The sequence below is a fragment of the Cavia porcellus genome, unplaced genomic scaffold, assembly GCF_034190915.1.
Source record: "Cavia porcellus strain 051 isolate PalLab524CR breed Dunkin Hartley unplaced genomic scaffold, mCavPor4.1 scaffold_5, whole genome shotgun sequence".
Taxonomy (NCBI): domain Eukaryota; kingdom Metazoa; phylum Chordata; class Mammalia; order Rodentia; family Caviidae; genus Cavia; species Cavia porcellus.
Genome location: NW_026947488.1, coordinates 4,696,198 through 4,717,128, shown reverse-complemented (window position 1 = coordinate 4,717,128; position 20,931 = coordinate 4,696,198). Strand labels below are relative to the sequence as shown.

At 43.7% G+C, this 20,931-nt stretch overlaps 1 protein-coding gene across 4 annotated transcripts in view; it reads left to right on the top strand.

Moving 5' to 3' along the window:
• Positions 1–564: 564 nt before the first annotated feature.
• The window catches only part of LOC100713511 (death-inducer obliterator 1-like), a 65,117-nt gene continuing 44,750 nt past the window's right edge, over positions 565–20,931 (top strand). For 2 of the 4 annotated variants that reach the window (XM_063248100.1, XM_063248097.1), the window contains exons 1-4: positions 565–3,517; positions 17,374–17,550; positions 18,701–18,813; positions 19,561–20,401. In XM_063248100.1, coding sequence (XP_063104170.1) covers positions 19,563–20,401 — 839 coding nt within the window. In that variant the 5' untranslated portion in view covers positions 565–3,517; positions 17,374–17,550; positions 18,701–18,813; positions 19,561–19,562. Of the gene's footprint in view, positions 3,518–16,542; positions 16,716–17,373; positions 17,551–18,700; positions 18,814–19,560; positions 20,402–20,931 lie in introns of those variants that run through there. The other 2 variants (XM_063248098.1, XM_063248099.1) reach the window with 2 other exon arrangements.

Sequence of the window (20,931 nt, the reverse complement as noted above, 5' to 3'; positions counted from 1 at the left end):
TCTCTTCTAAGTGAGTGTGCACCCTGGTCTTTCACAACCACAATTTGCCATTTAACTAGTTCTATTGTTTTGAGAACAAACTGCCTCATCGTGTATGGTGGGAATCCCCAGAAGTCTCCTGGAGTGCTGGGATGGTAGGCATGCACACAGACTTCACACTGGAAGGTCATTTTAAAAAGTGAAGTTAATAAAACATCCCTATCAAAGAAGAGACTTAGAAATAACTAGAATACCTTTATAGAATATTCTAGGGTTCAAAGACTACCATAAATTTGGATATCCCGGTTTCTTATGAAATTTCACATTTGTGCTTTCCGCGGTTGGGGCGTGGCCACCCCCAAACAGGGCGGGGCCATTCTGCATCTGGGCGGGGTCTCTCAGAGGTGCGATCAATGGGCGTGTCCTAAACCAGAGGGCGTGGCCGCAATCCCGCCCTGTAGGCCGAAAGCCTTCAGGAAGCCTGAGCGCCAGGTGCTGCCGGTTGGGGCGGGTCCGCGTGGAGCACGGAGGGGCGTGGCCGCCAGCATTGGCGTTGGCGACTGTGGGCCGCGCAGGCGCGCTGGGCGGCGCGCGGCCGTTTGAGTGAGCGGATCGCGGCCGTGCCCCTCAGGTCCCTGGTGCGCGTCGCTCGGCGTCGTCGCCCGGGGGTCGCCCGCGCATTTCCTCAGCGCGGACGGCGGGAACGCGGCGCGGGGCGAGCCCGTCGAGCCTGGCGGGGCCGCGATGGAGGAGGCGGCGCTCGGCCCGCGCTCCCGGGACAGCTGGCTGAGGGCACGCGTGTGACTCGGTTCCCTGTAACTTCTGGCCCACAGCGGGGCCGCCGGGGGAAGGCCGCGGGCCCTGAGGAGGGCCGAGGGCTGAGGGCCGAGGGCCGAAGGCGGAGGGTGGAGGGCGGAGGGCCGAGGGCCGAAGGCGGAGGGCGGAGCGCAGAGGGATGAGCGCGGAGGGCTGAGGGCTGAGGGCTGTGGGCTGTCCCGGCGCTTCGCGCTTTTCTGTGCCTCGCGGGTCGGGTCCACGTGGAGGAGGGCGCGAGTCTCCTCATAGTGGCGCACCTCCCGTGCTCCCGAGTGGCCCGGTTGAGTTAGAAGATGGCCCCTGTCCTGCGCAGGGTTGTTTGCTCCCAACTTTGCTTTGTTGTTGACGTAATCGCAGCACCGTTGTTTCACCGTGGCAGCCCACCCTTCCCTCTTTGGCTAAGGTGAATTTGTATATTCTGGCAATCTTGTCGTTTGTCGTTTTCTTCTGAAACCATTTGCAGATTCACTACTGATGAGTCATTCGGGTTTCGTTTTTTTGTCTTTTTGGTACCAGGGATCAAACTCAAGGCCTGGTGCTTGCCAGGCAGGCGCTTATGTCACTGAGCTAAGTCCCCGGCCCAGGTTTTTTGTTTTTCTTAGGGTTTTTTTTTTTTTTTAAATCCCTTTTGTTTTCTTTTTGTTTGGTGAGAGAGATCAAACCCATACGGACCCTGGCCCTATTTACTTTATGCATGTTAGAAAACGACTATTTTCAGAAAATGTTTTTTTGGGGTGAAGAAGTATGAGGTGATTCTTTTCCTGTCAGCACATTTCAGATGTTACTTGGCTGTGACTCCCATTGTGTCTGACATGTCTGCAGTTAGCCTTAGTCCCTTTGTTGGTGAGGCCTCTTTTCTTTGGCTATTTTAAGATTTTTCAGTGATTTGATTGAGATTTGATATGGATTTATTATTTCTTGTGTTTGCATTTGCTAAACTCTTAGAGGTGAAGTTTGTACTGTTACCAAACGTCATTATTTAGAATGTTTTTCCTGACCCCTCTGGTGTCAGATCTCCCAGCCACTCTGTTGAGAGTAGTCCTGCAAGCTGCTGTGGTGTTAATACACCTGGGTGCCGTGGGCTGATAAGCCGGATGGTCACTTGAGCCCATCAGTTGGGAACTAGCCTAGGCAAAGTAGTAAAACCCCATTGTCCAGTGGCACAGATGCGTGGTTTATTCTCTTGGCTCAGTTATATTTCATATGACTTATACTGCTATGTCCTTGGCACCTTATATCCATGCTCTTTTGTTTGGTTTTGTTTTCTTGTTTCCTTGCCTGATGTTTTATGGGAGCAATGCATTATTTTAATGTACATGTATAATTTTAAGTTTTCCTATGGGTCACACCATGCCCCATTGTTGAATCTCTGCATTGCATTGATTTGTTTGTTGCTATCACACAACACTTGCATGGCCAGGATTATCTTGTAATCATTAACAATGAATGTAGGGCTCAGGAGCCGAGGGGCTAGGCTGAGATTTTGTGTTTCCGTTACCATCACTGGATAATTCAGCTTGCACAGCTCTGCCAACCATCTGTTACTGGCTTGACATGCATCAGGTTCTCCTCTGATTATTTGCAGGATTTCTTACTGCTACCTACCTTCACTCCTGTGCTTTTAGGATGCAGTGGTTATCGTTTCAGTTAGAGATGATTCTTTTGGGGATATACTACCCGCAGTGATCCTTCACACAGATCATAGGGAACTCAGCATGAAATTAAAACTGTGTCACTACAGTCACTGTTTCTGTATTCCAGTGACTTCATATTAATTTATCTCTTCTAAGAGAGTGTGCACCCTGGTCTTTCACAACCACAATTTGCCATTTAAACAGTTCTATTGTTTTGAGAACAAATTGCATCACTGTGTCAGGTGGGAATCCCCAGAAGCTGATTCCTCCCCGCATCCAGTATCCTGGAAAGCAGACATGCTTGTGGCCAGTGTTGGAATGATCCAGATCCTTGCTGACTTTCCCACCTGTAGGACATAGTGTCTGGCATTTTTCCCATGTGCATAGGAACAAGCATATGTTGACAGAAAGGGAGATTTGGGAATTCACGTTTTCCAAGTTAGCACACCAACTCATTGCAGCTGATTTTCCTCTAAAATTTTAGGCTCCCATAACTACTATGACATTCTGCTACTCTGAATAAAATTATCCCTTAAAGGCTCATGTGTTCTGAGAGAGGACATTTGGAGGGTGGTTGGGTCATGAAGATGCCGAGTAGATCAATGGGTCTCATTAATGGTTAGAATTTATTTTGTAAGAAGAATCCTGGGAGGGTCTGTGCATGTTATGGTCTGTGTTGCTGTCATATTCACAGTCCTCCTCCTCAAAGATTTTATTGATGTCAAGCTTTATCATTAGTAGTTTTAAAATCTTCACTTTTAGATGTTGATATGCCATGATCTGATGGCAGCATTGGGAGGTGATGTAAACAGGAGGTGGGTCCTAAGTGAAAAGGGTGCTTCATGGAGCCTGACTGTGGGGATGACATCAGGTTCTCTGGTCCCTGGGGTCAAGGGGCACTGAACTTAGATTTTATATCTGTTTCCCAGCCCCTTCCTTACCCTCTGACTGTTTCTCTCTTTTTATGTTTCCTGTCTGCCGTGAGATAAACTACTTCCCTGTGCCACGCCACCTCAGCTATGAAGCTTGCCCTCGCCACCACCCAGAAACAACAGAGCCAGTGACCATGGACTGAAACCTCTGAATCTGTGAGCCTAAGTACATCTTTTGTCTTTTATGTTAATATGCTCATGTGTCTTATCACAGTGATCACATCCTACAACACTATCCAAGAGGATGAGCTAAAAAACAAGCTACACAGTGACCTAGAGCATGCACACCTGTTCCTATGATGACTTCACCTGTTCACTCAATGTTTTTGAATCCTGCTGGTATTTCCTTTTTATATGTAGTTTTGTGGGTGCCTGTTTTTATATAACAGGGTTTTAGTATACTGTTTTCATACATGTGTATAACCTGTTTAGATTATATCCATCTTCCCTATTGCCTTATCCTTTCTTTCCTCCCCTTGTCCATTCTTCTTGCATCATAGTCTCCCTTATTTTCTGCCATTTATTTATGGTTATAGGTGTTAGGTAAAAACATGGAGTACTTTTCTTAGGATAGTTTATGTCACTTGATATGTTGACCTACAGTGTCACTAATTTTCCTAAAGTGATATAATTTTTTAACTTATTTCCAAGTACTACTTATACGTACAGTACACGTTATCCTTTCATCCATTCATGGGCACCTATGGCTCTTGTGAATTTTGTCACCATAAACATGACGCTGCAGTTATCCTTATATGGTTACAGTAAAAATCAATACAGGAATTCCTATGTCAGTGATGGCGAAACTTTTAGTCCTTTCAGTGATACAAATAGCTTGCTGCAGCACGCATGCTGTAGGTTCACTACCCCTGCCCTGTATAATCACTGCAGAGGTACACAGTGCAGTGACTGATTTAATTTCTGTGGTTATGTACTAGAGACTCTTAGAGTTGGCTCATATGGTAGTTGCATTTTTAGTTTGTTTTGTTTTTGATTTTGGAACGGAATCCACAACCTCACACTTGCCAGGCAGGTGCTTATGTCTCTGAGCTAAATCTCCAGCCCCGATTTTTAGTTTTTTGAGAAACTTTTTACTGATTTTCATAGTGACTACACTAATATTCCCTCAGCAGTGTAGGCAAATATATTTCATATATTGTTAACAAGATTTATCCTAAGTAGGGTGAGATTGAATCTCAATGTATGTTTGTATTTCCCTACTGGCTAAAAGTCTTAAATATTTTTTCTTATATGTACTGGCCATTTGTAATTTTTTGAGAAGTGTCTCCTCCATTCATTTGCCTATTCATTGACTGAGCCTTTTGGAGTTGTGTTGTAAACATATTTAAGTAATTGTAGATATTAATGCTGTATTGGAAGAGTAGCTGGAGAAAGTTTTCTGGCAATTCCTAGGCTGTGTCTTCGTTCTCTTTTCCTTTCTTGTGCAGAAATTTTTAATTTGATGTTGTCCCATTTGCCGACTTATACTTTCCTGAGTGTTGGAATCACATTCAGAAAATCATTCCCTGTGCCTTTGTTTCTTTTGTGTGTTTTTTTCTAGTTCTTCCAGAGTTCCAGTTCTTATATCCAGACATTTGGTCCATTATGAATTTGTTTTTGTACAAGGCAAGAGATAGGGATCTAGTTTTAATTTTTAAATACAGATGTTCTGTTTACCAATACCTCTTCTTAAAGAAGCTATTTTTTTCTGCAATATGTATGTTTGGCCCGATTGTCAGGAATCTGATTGCTTTCATTGTGTGTGTTTGTTTTTGTTTCCTCTCCTCTCTTACCCTGGACCAGAAGAGACTTTTTTTTGCCAGTGTCGTTCTGCGTTTGTTATTATGCTTGGTGGTGTAATTTGAAATCAGATGTCCTGATGCCTCCATCCTTGTTCTTTCAGCATAGGATAGTTTTGACTGTTCTAAATGTTTTGTTTTCCCAAAGGAAGTTTAGGTTTCTTTTCTAGTTCTGTGAAGAATATTATTTGAATTTTGGTGAGGATTGTAATGAATCTGTACCTGACCTTTGGTCATTGGGTCAACTAACCGTAGTAGTTCTGCTGATGCATGAACATGGTGGGGATCTTTCCCTCTTCTGGTGTCTACTCCACTATCTTCCTTTAGTGCTGTTGCATTTTCATTGTAGATGTCTTTGACTTCTTTGGTTAGGTTGGTACCTTATTTTATTTCATTTTTAGCTACTGTTGTGAATCTTCCTTTAGTGCTGTTGCATTTTCATTGTAGATGTCTTTGACTTCTTTGGTTAGGTTGGTACCTTATTTTATTTCATTTTTAGCTACTGTTGTGAATGGTATTGTTTTCCTGGTTTCTTTCTCAGCTAATTCACTGTTGGTGCCTACCAAAGCTGTTGGTTTCTTAGTGTTAGTTTTGTGATCTGCTATTTTCCTGAGTTTATCAGCTTACAAAGTTCTTTCATTGATTCTTTAGAATCTTTTAAATATAAGATCACACCATCTGCAGATGAGGATAATTGACCTTTTTCCTTTCCTATTTGTATCCATTTTATTCCTTTCTCATATCTAATTTTCTGCCTAAAAATTCAAGTACCTTATTCAGTGAGAGTGGTTGAGAATATATATATATAGTTAAGTGTATATATAAACTATATACATAAACTATATATATACACTATATATATAAATTATTTATATATATATAGTTAAATATATATAAACTATATATGTACACTATATATATAAATTATATATATATAAACTATATATATATATTGTACCAGGGATTGAACTCAGGACCTTGTGCATGCCAGGGAGGCGCTTATACCACTCAGCTGTATCCCCAGCCCAAGAATAGATATTCTTTCCTCATTCCTGGTTTTGGAGGCAATGCTCTAGTGTTTTCCCATCCAGTATGATGTTGTCCATAGGTTTCTTGTATATAGTCTTTATTATATATGGTATGATCCTTCAACACCTAGTTTCTTTGGGGCTTTTGTCATGAGGCTATTTAAAATTTGTTGATTATTTCTGGATGTATTCAGATAATCAAGTGATTTATCTTTGATTCTGTTATGTAGTGCATAACATTTATTCATTGGTACAAATTGAACCATTTTACATCCATGGGATGAAAACAGCATGATCATAGTGTTATAGGCAGCTAAGTTAGATAAACATGTTATAGGCAATCAGATAGGGTTAGGTCCTTGAAGGAGTCAGTGCAAAAGGCCAGATACCTTGCAGCTATGGAGGGAACAGACATCTCCTGCTGTACGCCAGACCTCAGGACAAAAGATAAAACAAATGTAACTACATAATTCCTAAGGATAAACATCAGGAATATTCTAAACAGGTATCAGTTACCTTGAGGAAGCCAGGAAGAGCCACTAACCCAGCAACCTATAGGAAAAGGCCCTCTTCTGTATCACGCCTGCTTGCTAGGTGAGTCGGCTCCCCATCTGATCCCTATTTGATCAGTTTTACCTGAGCAGTTGTACTCGTGATCTTACTGACCATAGTTTGGTCCCACCTCATGCCCATGCCCACCTTGTGATTTGCCATTTTTCTCCACCTTGGACCTGCTTCACCTTATGGTTTTGCTCTGTAAAATCCCTAGAAAAGGCAGGGTCTTTGTCAACCCTCTTGGGATCTCTTCTGTCTGTCTGTCTGTCTGTCTGTCTCTCTCTCTCCCGGACAGAAGCTTTCTTTCTTCAATAAAGCTCTCTCTCTCCGACAGAAGCTTTTTTTTAAACCTCTGTTGTTCCTAAAAGTCTTTTTCTGATTTTAGAGAACATGACTTGTAGTGGACATCTAGCATGTTGGGAGTTTCTTTCCCCTATGTTATCAGTGTGTAATCTGTTTAATAGGTGGTTGAGTTTGCAATTATTTTATTAAGGATTTCTACTGCTATTTTAATGAAGATATTGGTGAATAGTTTTCTTTTTTCTTATGTCTTTGTCCAGTTTTGGTATCAGAGTGTCATTGACCTAATAGAATTGGTTTGGAAGTATCCTTCCCTTTCTATTTCATGGAATCATTTAGATACAGGGATGGTGTCATAGCCTCCAAATATGATATAAGGGAAATATTATAACTTTCAACTTGTTAGATATCTGATATGCTGAGTTATCTAAAATAAAATAATAATTTCAGGACAAAGAAGGTTAAGAGTAGGAAACATTTATGGAGAGAAAGCTCCTGCTGAAGGGACAGGAGGGGGAGACCCCTGGAAAGTGGGTTGCCCAAGGACCCCACTTCTCAGGGAAAGTTTTATAGAGCACAATCATGTGGGAGCTATGTAAGTTATAGCTGTGATCAACTAGTAAGATTATAAGTATAGCTGCTTAGGTAATATTGATCCAAGGGGGAAGCAAGTCATGTAGCTAGCAAGCATAGAAAGAATGAAGATCTCAGGTAGGTGATTGATCTGGGAGTCTTGGTTGTCTGCTGAGGTGACTGATGCCTAGCTAGTTTTTATTAGACCAGGTGTTACCACTTATCTCTTGGGGAGTATGGAGGCCTACTCCTTTTGTTGTTATCTTGAGGCCTGGCCTCCCACTGATGTGTCTCTGGCCACAGTTGTGTGTTTTCACATTTTGTCCTGGCTCTCTTGAGGACCTAGGTCTATCTGACTGCCTATAATATTTTACCTAACTTAGCTGTCTATAACAGTCCCTGCTCTGAAGAGGTATCCTGAATTGCCTTATTGATGACTGTTCTGGCTACTTAAGACTAAAGGGGGTTGTAGTTGTGACTGGCAGTCAGGGACACTCTTCAGAGGGCCTTTGATAAGGCCTTTGATAAATGGCAGGTGTTTTTTTCTTGGGTAGATGTATAGCTTTAAGTCTGGAGGAGATAAGGCCAAAGAAACAGTTAAGTGTGCTTGGGTCAAACAATAAAATCAACAAGGCTATTATGAATATAAGCAAAAATATTTTTTTCCAGGAAGAACCAGTAATAGCTTCACACAAAGAGAATAGGGAGAAAGCCTAGGGAATTTCAGAACCCAATATGGCATTAACCTATCTAATATTTTGAACAACCATTAAGATATTAGGAAAAGTGTCAGGAATGTACACACAACATTTCACTTTTATAATTGTACAAGTACTCCCTTGTGCTGCTGTCAGGATGTCTAAGGCTGTCCAGTTTTGGAGGACAGCTTTGTCTCATTAATTTTATTTTTTATTTAGGAGACAAAGACCAGTTGAAATATGTTAAGGCCCAGTGGGTACTTGACAAGGGGAGCAAGCCACATACCTAGCAAGGTATTTGTTGTAATGACTCTGCATATTCCTGTGCCCACGCTATTAAAGGTATCTTTTATAAGTTCTCAGGAGTATTTAGATGACTGCTCACTCTCAGAGACAGTCTCAGGTTCCCCTGGTGTGAATTGGGTGTGATGTCTCCAGAGTCCAGGCCTGCTACCTTGACAGGTAATGGAATCAACAGGATCACATGTACTGTCTTTCTTAAGTTGGTGTTTGAGATACTTTGTCAGCTCCTCTTTGGTGTGTTCTACACTGAATAATCAACACTTCAGAGGGCACATGGAAAGATGAAAATTTATCTATCTCTTTTGGTTTTAGTTTTCTGTTGGGTATTTCAGATTAAGAATGAGACCTGTGTCAGTCAAAGTTAATCTCTTGCTGTCTCCCAAGGTCAGGTATGTCTCCTCAGGCATTACTTTTGGAGCTATATACAGTCTCTCAGCTCCTGCATCAGCTGCCAGGGTGGGTCACAGTCTTGCTTGACCATGATGCTTTCTGTGATGGCATAGGAGGCTTTTCTCTCTTGGGCACTCTGTACATGTGTTGATCTCTATCTTATGGGTTCAAGCAGTCTCCCCACCCAGGAGATTAGGTTACTTGCCAAGGTTGTAAGATCCTGTAGGAAAAGTTCTCATTGGGTCCTCATTAATCTTGGAGGGTCAGGCCAAAATATTGACTGTTGTCTTATCCCAGTTACCTTTCTAGCTGTGGTCTCTGTACTTTCATTGTGGAACACCCAAAAGAGAAAATCAGTGTTATCAGTGTTGCAGTAGGAGCAGTGAGCTTAACTATTGTAATCTCATCTGAATATCAGGTACTGTGAAGTATAATGTATAGCCAGAGGACTGTTACTTACTTACTTATTTATTTATTTATTTATTTTACCAGTTGTGGTTGGTTTGGTAGCTGAATCCCTGTAGAGTATCAACAGACAACAATTATAAAATTTTATAAAGAAAACATAGTATTTTGCCATGACAATCAAGACATTGTTGAAACACATTTAAACACATGTCTGTCTTAGTATAGAACTGCTTATTTAGTTTTATCATCTCTATTTAGCATATAAAGAAGTTCTCACCTAATATGGTAGCCTTTAATAGGACATCATCAAAGAACAGTGTGACGTCTGGACTCCTCAGTGTTTGAGCATCTCATATATAACATGCATCACATAGGCTTTATTTTTAGTCTGTCATTTGACTGGTGGTCTCATGCTAGTTTAACATATACCTCCTATCACAACTCACTGAAGCACAAGAGAAAGGCACATATTTGAGTCTACGAAAAAGGTTAAACAGTTCCACTTTTACTCTTAGAATACCTGTTTACCCAGAAGGTATGAATATGTTTAATACACAATAATATCAGCAATAATAAATGTCCCTGCTATATGGAAACCTTTATCTTTTAATTTAGTTTTATATTAAGGACATTTTTAAACAAGAAAACTGTATTGTCTTACCCACAGAAAACTCAACCAAAGTAAACATATTACAAAAAAGTAAACATAGTAACATGTTTAGTAATGTTTACTGAGGTGTGTCTCCCATAAATCAATAGAAACGGTTGGGGTCCCATTAATGATTAAAGGCTGGAAAAAGCTGTTTCTAGGCATCTGCTCATTTATTCACCAAAGGGAGTCCTGACCAGCAGTTTTTCTAAGTCCAGGGGTCTCTATTTAATTGTTTTAGCACTTTTTGGATGACTTAGGAGAACTGGATCATAATATTTAACATATTTATTTTAACCAATGAAAGACTCCAAGTACACAGACAACAATATTGTATCATATTTGTGAAATCAACCTTGGCATCATTTTGATCAGCTGGAAGCCTGAGCAAAAGTATATCTTTAACTCTGACATTTACCTATCAGTCAGCTTAAGTTACAGACAAACAGCTTAAAAATCCAAAAGGCAAAAGACAAAAAATTGTTGCACTCAAACAAAATAGCTATAAGTATTATAACTGGTGATTGATTGGACAGACAGATGGACGACCACACATAGGACTAGTTGTTTGTAAACCAAGGCGTACTTGGATATAGTATTTGGCCAAGTCAAATTATAATAATTCTTTTACAGAATAAGACTAGTCAGAACTTATTTATAAGTCAATTAACAGAGATCTCTTATGATAAGAGTCAGAAGAAGTAAAAATGTTTTACATTTGTGAAAGCAAAGATAGTTTTTAAGATGAGCGCCAGGATGATAGTTTATCTGATTGGAATATCTAGCTATATCTAGCTATCTAGGCTTCTAATTGTTCTTTTGATAGTCATAGTTGTTGAATAAACACAGCTGATAGCCAAAACTGCCATTTTGATAGCCTCATCTAATTGTTCCTCTAGAGGAGCCGACTGTGAAAGGTACTTTTAACTGTTGCCAGGTGTGGGTGCACAGGCCAGGTTTGGGTGTAGAAAGACTAGGTGGCACTCTTCAGAGTAAGTATGCATTCTAAACAGAGGGAGGAAGGCCTGCCAAGGCTTTTACCTGCCCTGCTATAGCAGGATACATGGCCTGTGACCCTTGGACCATATTTAACTATAAGCCTTCCTTTTTAGAACCTCAGTTAGCATATCTTCGGGAATAGTGGCTGGCCTGTTAAGATATTCTAGAGAGAAATCATGACAAGAGAGGCAGTCCTCTGGGAACTGGGGCTGTGCCTATTCTTTAATAATTGTCCTCATTTAAAACTGTTGTTAAACTCGTAAGTTTCCTTGGAATATTTTGCTGTATCATTGAACTTCTCTGTGATATAAAAATCAGTCAGCATCATTCTTGAGGAGAAAGGGAAGAGGAGTGAATCTCCACTTCTGTCTAAGACTGAAAGGCAGATACACTTGAACTAAAACCTTTGTATTCATTTTTAAGAGTTTTAATATTAAAAATAGACCAGTTTTTTAAAATATGGTCTGGAGATAAGTGAAAGTCCCACTCTAGAAGGGTCCTAGAGCGGCAAAGCTACCGGGGAAAGAACTGTCTTGGATTAAAGCTATTGCAAACTGTGTTATTTCTCAGGGGCAAGGCAGTAGAGAAGGGACAGAGGAGTGACTGTGTGGCACAGGAACCTAAGCATTTTAGGTGTAGGAAGACTCTCCAATCCTAGCAAAATGTGTCCAGAAACAAAAGCTATGATTGACTCCAACTGCATTGCCAAGTAGAAAATTAACCCAATAATCAAGGGACCTGAATGGGTGCTTCTTTAACCTTTTGAAAGAGAGAGAGAAAAACATGATAGTGTTCCAACTCTATTGTTTAGGGCTTACTTTTCAAATAAAAAACCTGGAATCAAAAAGTTCTAAAATCCAAGCCTGCACAAGATACTTATCACCATCTCTGGGAATAGACAGAGATAATGTTAATAGTCCAGAAGAAATCTCAGCTCTAGAACAGATAGGTCTTTGGGAAATTTTGGGTTCTTCATCTAGTCACGTAGGTAACTTCTCTTTACTGCAGTGCTAGCTAGGATCTGTTTAAACTCACTCTGAAAATACATATCACTGGATATCTAATACACTTGAGAAATTCTCGGATTAAAGTCTGTACCCATTCTCTCTCTTTAGAAGCCAATGCTTGATTTAAATGTAACATTGTATCCTTCCATTCTAGTTCAAATATCTGAGTAGACTTCTAAAGTCATGAATGTATTTATCAGGGTCATCTGAAAACTCTTTTTTAGATCTTTCTTGATCTATTTTAAGTCACTGAAAGAAAAGAACAGGATCACGGGTATAGTTGAATTTGTCATTTACTCCCTACACAAGAAAGAATTATTTTTCATGCAAAGAAAGTCTGAGTACAGCGAAGTTTTGATCATTTTTCTTCTTTCTTCCAGTATTGTTCTAGCTGTAAAATACTATCATAATTAATATTTTGCTGTACATTCCATTTTGTTTCTAGAAGAGTAGGCAGGCCATGAGCAGGTGCTCTTTTTTAAATATGTGAGCATTAAACACCTTCCAGTGCTTAATACATTCTAAAGGAGTAAGAGACTTTGACATTGTGTGTCCCATTTTGAAATGCAAGGAAAAATGGGCATCCCTTGATTTCCACTTGAGTTTTGTGTTCTCAGGGCAGCCCCTGAGTTGACTCAGCTCCAGGGCAAGTGGCTGCCATCTGGAGAGGTCCAGGAGATAAACCCAGCCACAGACTATCTGCCCTTTTACCAGCATGTGACTCTGTCTTCCTGGGAACTCAGATTTTAACTCCAGCCTAAGTTACAGTTGATTTCAGCTGTAACAGTCATGTTTAAAGAAAGAACCCTTCTAGCAAGACCAATAATCAAGAGACCTAAACCACTGCTTTCTGATTCTTGAAGAATGAGAAAATACCAGGAGCAAGTTAGAAACAGTTGGAGCACTTCTCCTCCTGTGGAAGAGATCGCTTCTAGACACGAGTGGTTCAAGGAATTCCACGCTGGACCCGAGGCTGAGAAAGCCTCTTAAGACATTTGAGTTATCTATCTGATCACCTAGGCCACCTTTCTGAGCAGCAAGACAAGACTACGGCTGTTTAAAGTCTGATCTAGAATTTCTGTCTCGGAAGCTCACAGGTTAAACACATACTAGTCACCTAGCAACCCCAATTTACAAGTCAGCAAGGGCTCATTCATCAGTTTTTACATGCACATGAGAAAAAGAGAAAGGCTGACTAAAAATCTCTTGTTTTCTCTTAGCGTATGTAAGGCACAAGTGTAAATTGTTTCCTTATAGTTGTTCTCTTCTGTAAAAGGCAAACAGTTGTTGCCAGCTGCCTCAGTTTAACCACCTGGAGTGAAGAGTGATCTCTAATCAAGGAATTTTAAAGTTAATTTCAGTGAGTTGGAGAAAGACTCAGGAGAATTTAACTTAGACCTTTGTCCTAACAGGGATTTGTTAGGGTACTTAGAGAGTTACTTACTTTGCCTGCCCCATCGGGGTCTACCTTATTAGCAAAGAGAGAACAGTCCAAACCTGTAGCTCAACTCTTCAATGGAGGCTTTAGGAAAGGCTGTAATAGTGTTGTCTCTGGTCACTCTGGGACAGAGGATACCAGAAGATCATTGAAGGTTCCCTCTCACCTGCCTGAGGAGTTCAGGTCGGGTGATAGGTACCTGGAGATTTATCTGCTGGTTACCCAGTCAGGATGTCAGGACTCAGCTTCCACTGAGGAACTTTTGGGTATCTGCCAGCATCGCCTTTCCTCAGTGTCCTCTCAGTTTTCATGGTCCACAAAACCAGAGATGTGTCTCTAGGAAGAAACCTAGCTGTCAGTGTCCTCTAAGGGACTGAAGAAAGAGCCTGACTTCCCTGTCTTTGGTGTTCACAAATGTTCATTTTTCTATAGGCTCAATGTAAAGGTTCTTAACTTGAGAGGGTGGGAGTGGTCTACTCTTTCCTTCTCTACTGGCTCTAAGAGGACAGTAGAGGTGGCAGAAAAGATGAAAAGGAAGTCTTTCTTCTCATGCTTACGACGAGCCATCGAGACAGCTTGCTCACAAGTCTTCACTCTCAGCCTGGAAAGGAGCCCCAATTGCTTCCTCACCAGCGGGAGGTCAGGGCAGAAAGGAAACTGAGGCAAATCAGGCTCAACATTTTCTGTGGTGTGTAGAGAAGGATTAGGCCAGAATATCTCAGTGAGACCTGTGCCCCAGGTCTAAGAAGTGTCCCTTGACATACTGTCTTTTAACTGATGGAAGGGGCCTGTGATAATATTAATAGGCATGTGTATTTTCAAAAAATATAAATTTAGAATTCATAAAAAGACCCATTTTACAGCGTTTTCTAAATTTACTCTGTAGTTAGTATCAAAGCCCACGAGATGGTGCGTTAATGTTATTTTTTTCTGAGAAAACCTCAGCCTTCAAAACAAGTCAAGCCAGTGTAAATGTACTGCATATAAAGCAGGACTGTAAGATTGTGCCAACCAAAGTAAAATGTCTCATGAAAGATCATGACATTTCCATGATCTTTTCATGTTCTCAGATTTACCATCATTTTAACAAAAGGCAAGAGGCAAGCAGTTGACAAAATGCTTAAAATTTAAGAAATAAGCAACAAACAAGAGTGAGGATTTTGATTACCTAAGCAACTTGCAATCCATAATCTATGCAACAAAAGCAAATTCTTAGCTCCATCCACTTACCTGAATGGAAAACTTTGAAAATGATACAGGGATAATGATATCAGAACCTCCAAACATTAATACAAAGGAAATATTACAACTCTAATCTGTTAGATGTCTGATACGCTGACTTCATGTTCTCTAAAACTGAAGAATGAATTCTAGGAAAAATGGATGTTAGGAATACAAAATATTTTTTGAGAGATAGAAAGCTCCTGCTGGAGGGACAGGAGGGGGCACCTGGAAAGTGGATTGCCCAAAGACACCACTTCTCAGGGGGAGTTTTAGAGAGCACAGCCATGTGGGAACAGTGTGGGGTATAGTTGTGGTCAAACACCGAGGTTACGAGGATGTGCGCTTAGGTAGCGCTGAGCCGGTAGGGAAGTAAAGTCAGCTAGCGAGCAGGCATGGAAAGAACAGAGAACTCAGTAGTTGATGGATCTGGGGGTCTTGGTGTCCTTGAGGATGCTGACGCCTATTTAATTTTATTGGACAGGTGCTAGCCTTTCTCCCTTGGGAAGTATATATATATATAGGCCTGTCCTTTTTTGTGTTATTTTTCAGCTGCTGTGTCTCTGGCCACAGTTGTGATGCATTTTCACTTTTTGCCCTGATTCTTCATTGAGGACCCAGCCCTACCTGACTGACTGATCTTAGAGACAATGCTTTAGTGTTTTTCCCATCCAGTATGATGGTGGCCATGGGTTTTATGTGGTAATTATTACATGTGGTATGATCCTTCAGTACAAATTTCTTTGGGGCTTTTATTGTGAAGTTATGTAAAACTTGTAGATTTTTACTGGGCAAATGCAGAAAATTGTGTGATATTATCCTTGATTCTATTATGTTGTGTGTAACATTTATTAATTGGTGTAAACTGGACCCTTTTGCAACAATGGATTGGAAACATCTTGGTCATAGTGTGTGATCTGTCTTTGTATGTTATTGAAATCAGTTTGCAAGTATTTCATCAAGAATTTTTACAGTTATGTTCATGAAAATACTAGTGAATAGTTTTCTTTTTTCCTACGTCCTGTCTTTTTTTCCTGTCAGGGTGTTATTGGCCTCATAGAATTGATTTGAGAAATATCCTTCCTTTACCATGTCATGAAATCATTTGAAGAGCATTGTTAATAGTTCTTATTTCACTGTTTCATCACTATTACACATAAATTCCTGTGTACCGAGGTTTTATTTTGCGATAACCTTATGTTACCGCTTCAGTCGCAGTGATTTTTTTTAAAAATCTACTTAGGATTTTTGTTGTATTTTGGTAACTCATAAGTGCCTAGATACTAATCTTTTTTTGTATGTGCTCTACTTTATTAAAATACAGGTTTGAAAAATAGGCACTAATTATCATCAGTCTTTCACTGTGGTCTCTTCACATCTCTCTTTTTCTTTTTAATTGTATCGATTTAGGCATTTTCCCTTTTTCAAGATTTTTGGATAAGAGATTTTCAGTATTTTCTAAAAGGCAGCGTTCTGGGTTGTTGACCCTTTATTCTGCTCTGGGACCCTGTCTTACTCATTTCAGTTCTGATGCGCATTTCTTTCTTGGAGTTGGCTTTGGTTTTAGTTCATTCTGTTTTTCACTTGAGATACATCATTAGGTGGCTTATCTGACATCTCTGTGATTTTCTGCTGTAGGAACTCCTGGCTAAGGATTTCTAACTTTGAATTTCCTTCTCTGAAGCTCAGGGATCCTGGTATGTGGTCTGCTCATTTTCATCTCACTGCAGGCTCCTTTCTGAATCCTTGAAGTGGGGAAGGGGAGGGGGAACTCTGACCATGACCACATGTAGGTCCTGATGAGATTGTGATGGGCTCCTGTGGCTGTCAGAGGCATGTCTGGGTCAGCCCAAGGTCTGGCTCAGGCCTGGGTGAAGCCTGGGTGGTCGCTGTCCCTTTAAAGGGAGGTGGAATGTTTGTCCATTGTCTGAGGTCACTAGGGAGCCCCAGGTAGGGCAGGCCAGTTGGAGCCAGACAGAGGGAGAGGTAAGAGGTGGGCTGTGCTCAGGAGAGAGGCTGTGGGGCCTAAGTGGTGGAGAGATAAATCCCCTGAATGTGGCTCCAGCGGCATCCCCAGGGAGTGTTTAGACCCAGGCTGTCCTAAGGCATCTGGGAGGAGCAGTGTCCTTCCTTCCACAGAGAAGCCCCACCCCGCCCCTCCCGCCACCCCAGGGAGATTTAGTCACCATAAACACTGGCTTTTAAAACTCCTGATAGGGTGTCCACTAAGTGATGCTGTAGCCACAGTGTTAAGAGGTTTACAATAATTGTGGACATCATTTTGTCCATGTGCTTTCTATTTTGGGCCCTTGTCTCATGCCCGAGTTGAGTTTTCCTGAGTTGGGTCCCCTCATGAGCAGGCTCTACTGGGGCAGAGGCTGCTGCCCAATTCCTGACCCTTGAGGTTTGTGGGGGCTACTTTCTAGGCCCTGGGCTGACCTGGTCCCCTCTTGAATGTACCTGGCATGTCTCCTACTGGCCGGAGGCCTTCAAAGACAGAAGTGGACAATTTCCACAATTTCCAGACGCCCTGAATGTGCCTGTCAGTCACTGGCATAGTGGAGCACTTGGGAAGTTTGCATCTCCCTTTAGTTTTCCTTCATCGGTGTTACCTGAGGGCTGTGACACATTTTCTTTCCCGTAGGTGCTCTCCCGGAGGACCTCTGCACTGTCTGGGGCTCTGTGCCCTCTCATTGGCCAGTGGTGACTGACTGAAGAGCAGAGGCCTCGCTGTGGGCGGGACCAGGCCGCTTTGGCAGTCTGGTTCCTGTTGTACTGAGGATTTGAGGAGGTGTTGTCCATGTACTCAGTGCTGGGACAGGTAAAGAGCCAGTCCCATTAAGAAGTAGCAACGAGTTAGTGTCTGTGTTTCCACCTTCAGAGTCACATTCTTTGCAAAGAACCAGATGCAAGGAGCCTTCCTGGTTGTTTGAAATGCCACCAGCATCACCCAAGGCAATGGCTGGAACATTGATTCATCTCCTAATCTGATTCATGTTTTTTCCACTGGGTGTTTTTTTAGTGTTCACCCCTAAGTACAGTGAGTCTCATCCCTGATGATGGTGGATTTTACTTATTTTTTGTTTATGCCTGTATACTGTGTGTGCCCCCTTTGAGGAGGGTGGATTCCTTTATCAGTGCTCACAGCTGTATATTCTAAGTCCCCATTCTGGTGATAATATTAGTGCTCACATTTATTAGTGCTCACATTTCCTCTCTCTGATGAGGGTGGATTACAGAAGAGGGTTGTCCTTATAGGAAGCCATTCCCTGATGCAGTGTCAGTGAGCTTCCTGGGGTCCTGTCTGTGTGCACCCAGTGCCGTCTCCCCAAGGCCTGATGGGGCCCCTCTAACAGTGTCTCTGGAAGAAACTCAGTGTTCTGTGCAGAACAGCACTCGACCCTCTTCAGGGTACTTCTCGATTTGGTCCCTCTGGGCTGGGGTGTGACAGAGTGTGTTTTTAGTGAGCTCTATTCCCTGGGTGTGAGCCCCTGCACCACCTTAGAAAAATAACAATTTGGTACAAACTGTTGGTTTCCATGAGCAGGAAGAGTTCCCCTGAAAGGCTTTCTGGTGGCAGTGACTTGGCAGTGGTGACTGTTGTCCTGGGGCTCTGTGCTCTGTGTCTGTAAGGAACCATTCTCAGTGCCTCATAGCAGTGGAACTGAACCAGCCCTACTGGGAGAGAGTAGCTCAGGGCCCCTGTGCTGGACGCCTCACACGCGGGTTCTGGGCCCACGATGGGGCTCTCTCCCCTGCCTTAACTGGGCAGTGTCCCTCCAGCGGTGGGCCCCCTTCCTCTATCCTGTGATGCATTCCTGGCTTCTGCAGCCTCTGGCTGACTTTGAGAGTGGTTCAGGCTTGCGTGAAGAGGTCACCCGCAGGCGCCGTGTATCACTAGTAATAGAGTGCCACAGGGAGAAAGAAATGAGTGCTCTGAATTTTCAGTTTTATGTATTTTGACTTTTTAGGGTATCATTGCCTGCCAGTCCACCCCCTAGGATGGAGCGAGGAATAAAATCAGAAACATAATCAGCATTGATGTGTGATTGATAGCTGGATAGGGTCGAAAGGACCCATCCAGGTATGTACCATTTTCTTCTACTTCTGTCATTTTAAGCAGGAGTAAAAGTCTGGCGCACACGCTTTAGTGTTGCAGAAAGAAAGTGAAACAGAGGCCCGGAATTGAGGCTGAAGCAGTGTCTGCGTCCAAGCACAGAGGGGACTAAAGACCATTTCCTGCCTCACAGCCCATGCTCCACAGTGGGCTGTCTGATCCCTCGATGGCCTGAGGCTATGTCCACTCTCAGCCCCCTGTAGTCTGGTGCATAGGGCCCTGAGCACAGCTTCCAGAGCTAGAAGGGACCTGGCCCGTTCTTGCAGTGGGCACAGAAGTGGCCCAGTGCTGGACGCCCTGTGCTTGTGGGCAAGGCCAGTCTTGCTCCCTGTCATGGGAGGGGCGGGGCCTCCAGGTGGCCCTGGGTGTTAGCTGGCCGCACTGTGGAAATTGCATCCTCATCCCCTCTTCCCAAGGGCAGACCAGGTCCTAGGCAGGTGAGCGGGGCACTGTGTGGTGTTGGGAGTCTGGATTGTTCTCCACTGAGCATTTGCTATATTCTTAAAGTTCAAGATTCGCCCAGGGTTGCCTCACAGCCACTGCTTAGGCAAGGAGGTCAGCAGCCTACAGCTCATGTACAGCTGCACCTTTCCCAGTAGGGATCCGTTTGATTTCCTGCTGTTCCTATTTCCCCCAAGCAGGCACCAGGCATCAGGGTGCACCCGAGGAGGAACTCGGGGTTTGTGCTCAAGGTGCGATTGCCTCCCTCTTCAGGCATGGATGATGCGGGGGACCAGAGCAGTGAGGACACATCTGAGGCCAGCAAGCCCCTGAGGAAAGAATTCAGGAAGACCTGGGGGAGCCGGAGAATCTTGGCCCCACAGCGGAAGGGCGCTGGGGACAAGGAGGGGAACTCTGCCAGGCAGAGGCTGTGCAGCCCCTCCCCGCGCCACAGCAGGAGGCCAGGGCGCAGGGAGCTGGCCAGGGAGTTCCTGAGCACAGTGTGGCCACCAGGAAAGGATGTGGTTGTGTCCCTTGAAGAGTCCACAGAGCCAGCATCCTGTCTGGAGACCCCTGTGCAAAGCGCCTTGGGAGGGTACATTGAGAGCAGCCCCCGGATGAGGAGGGGACCAGTGCCCAGCTCCCGCTGTGTGAAGGAACGCCCCGCCCCTTCTAAGAAGGCCAGAGGATGGGCTGAGCCATGCAGCACCTCTGACAGTGCGGACAGTGAAGTCCGTGATGGCTTCACTTTGGAAGCACTTCAGGATCACCTTCCTGGAAAGCCAGAGCCAGAAGCAGCAGGGGGGCGGCTGCAGGGTGTCCACAGTCGCCTGAGGAAGCCGCTGAGGGAGGGGCACCCCAGCTACACTGCAGAGGCCGAGGCAGGCAGTGCCGGCCACAGTGCGCTGCCCCGCAAGCTGGACACTGACACCGAGGCTGCCCAGAGGGCTGTGAGCCAGGCAGCAACAGATGACAGAGCGCATGCATTGGAGGCAGCAATGAAACGGGGACCTGAAGACAAAGACCCCAGGCACCTGGGCAGACCTCAGCCTGAGGGCGAGGGCTGTGACCCCAACGCCATGTCCTGTGTCTGCTGCCAGCCTCTCAGCAACAGGTGGGTCAGAATGATGGGCGGGGAGCTTCCTGCTGGCTTTCAGAAAAAGTCAGGGTCCTACCAGGCAGAGTACTCCATACCTTCTCCAGCGGGTGGGATTGGTACACAGTTAGACTGGAAAAAGCTGCACAGTCCCTGGGGGAGAGACAGAAGCTGAAGTGCAGATGACTGCCTGCCACCAGCCCTCCACGCTGCTGCCACCAGCAACACTTTTTGCTTAGTTCCAGTGTTGAGCAGCAGACGGCGGGCAGAGCTCATTGCTCCATCCTAGAGCTACCTGCATCCAGGGCTGTTGCATCGGTGGTGTGGGCGCATCTGCCGTTCCAGATACCCAGGGCAGGGGCTGGGCAGCCCAGACCCTGCAGAGTGAAGACCCAATGGTGCCCATGTGGCCTGTGCTGGCACAGGTGCCCGGGAGGCTCGGGTGCCCTGTGGACCTGTTGGGGATGGTGCAGTGTTGCTGCTGTGTGCAGGCACACACACAAGCCACGAATTCACTGTGAAAAATTTCCGGTGGAGAAAATGACGGA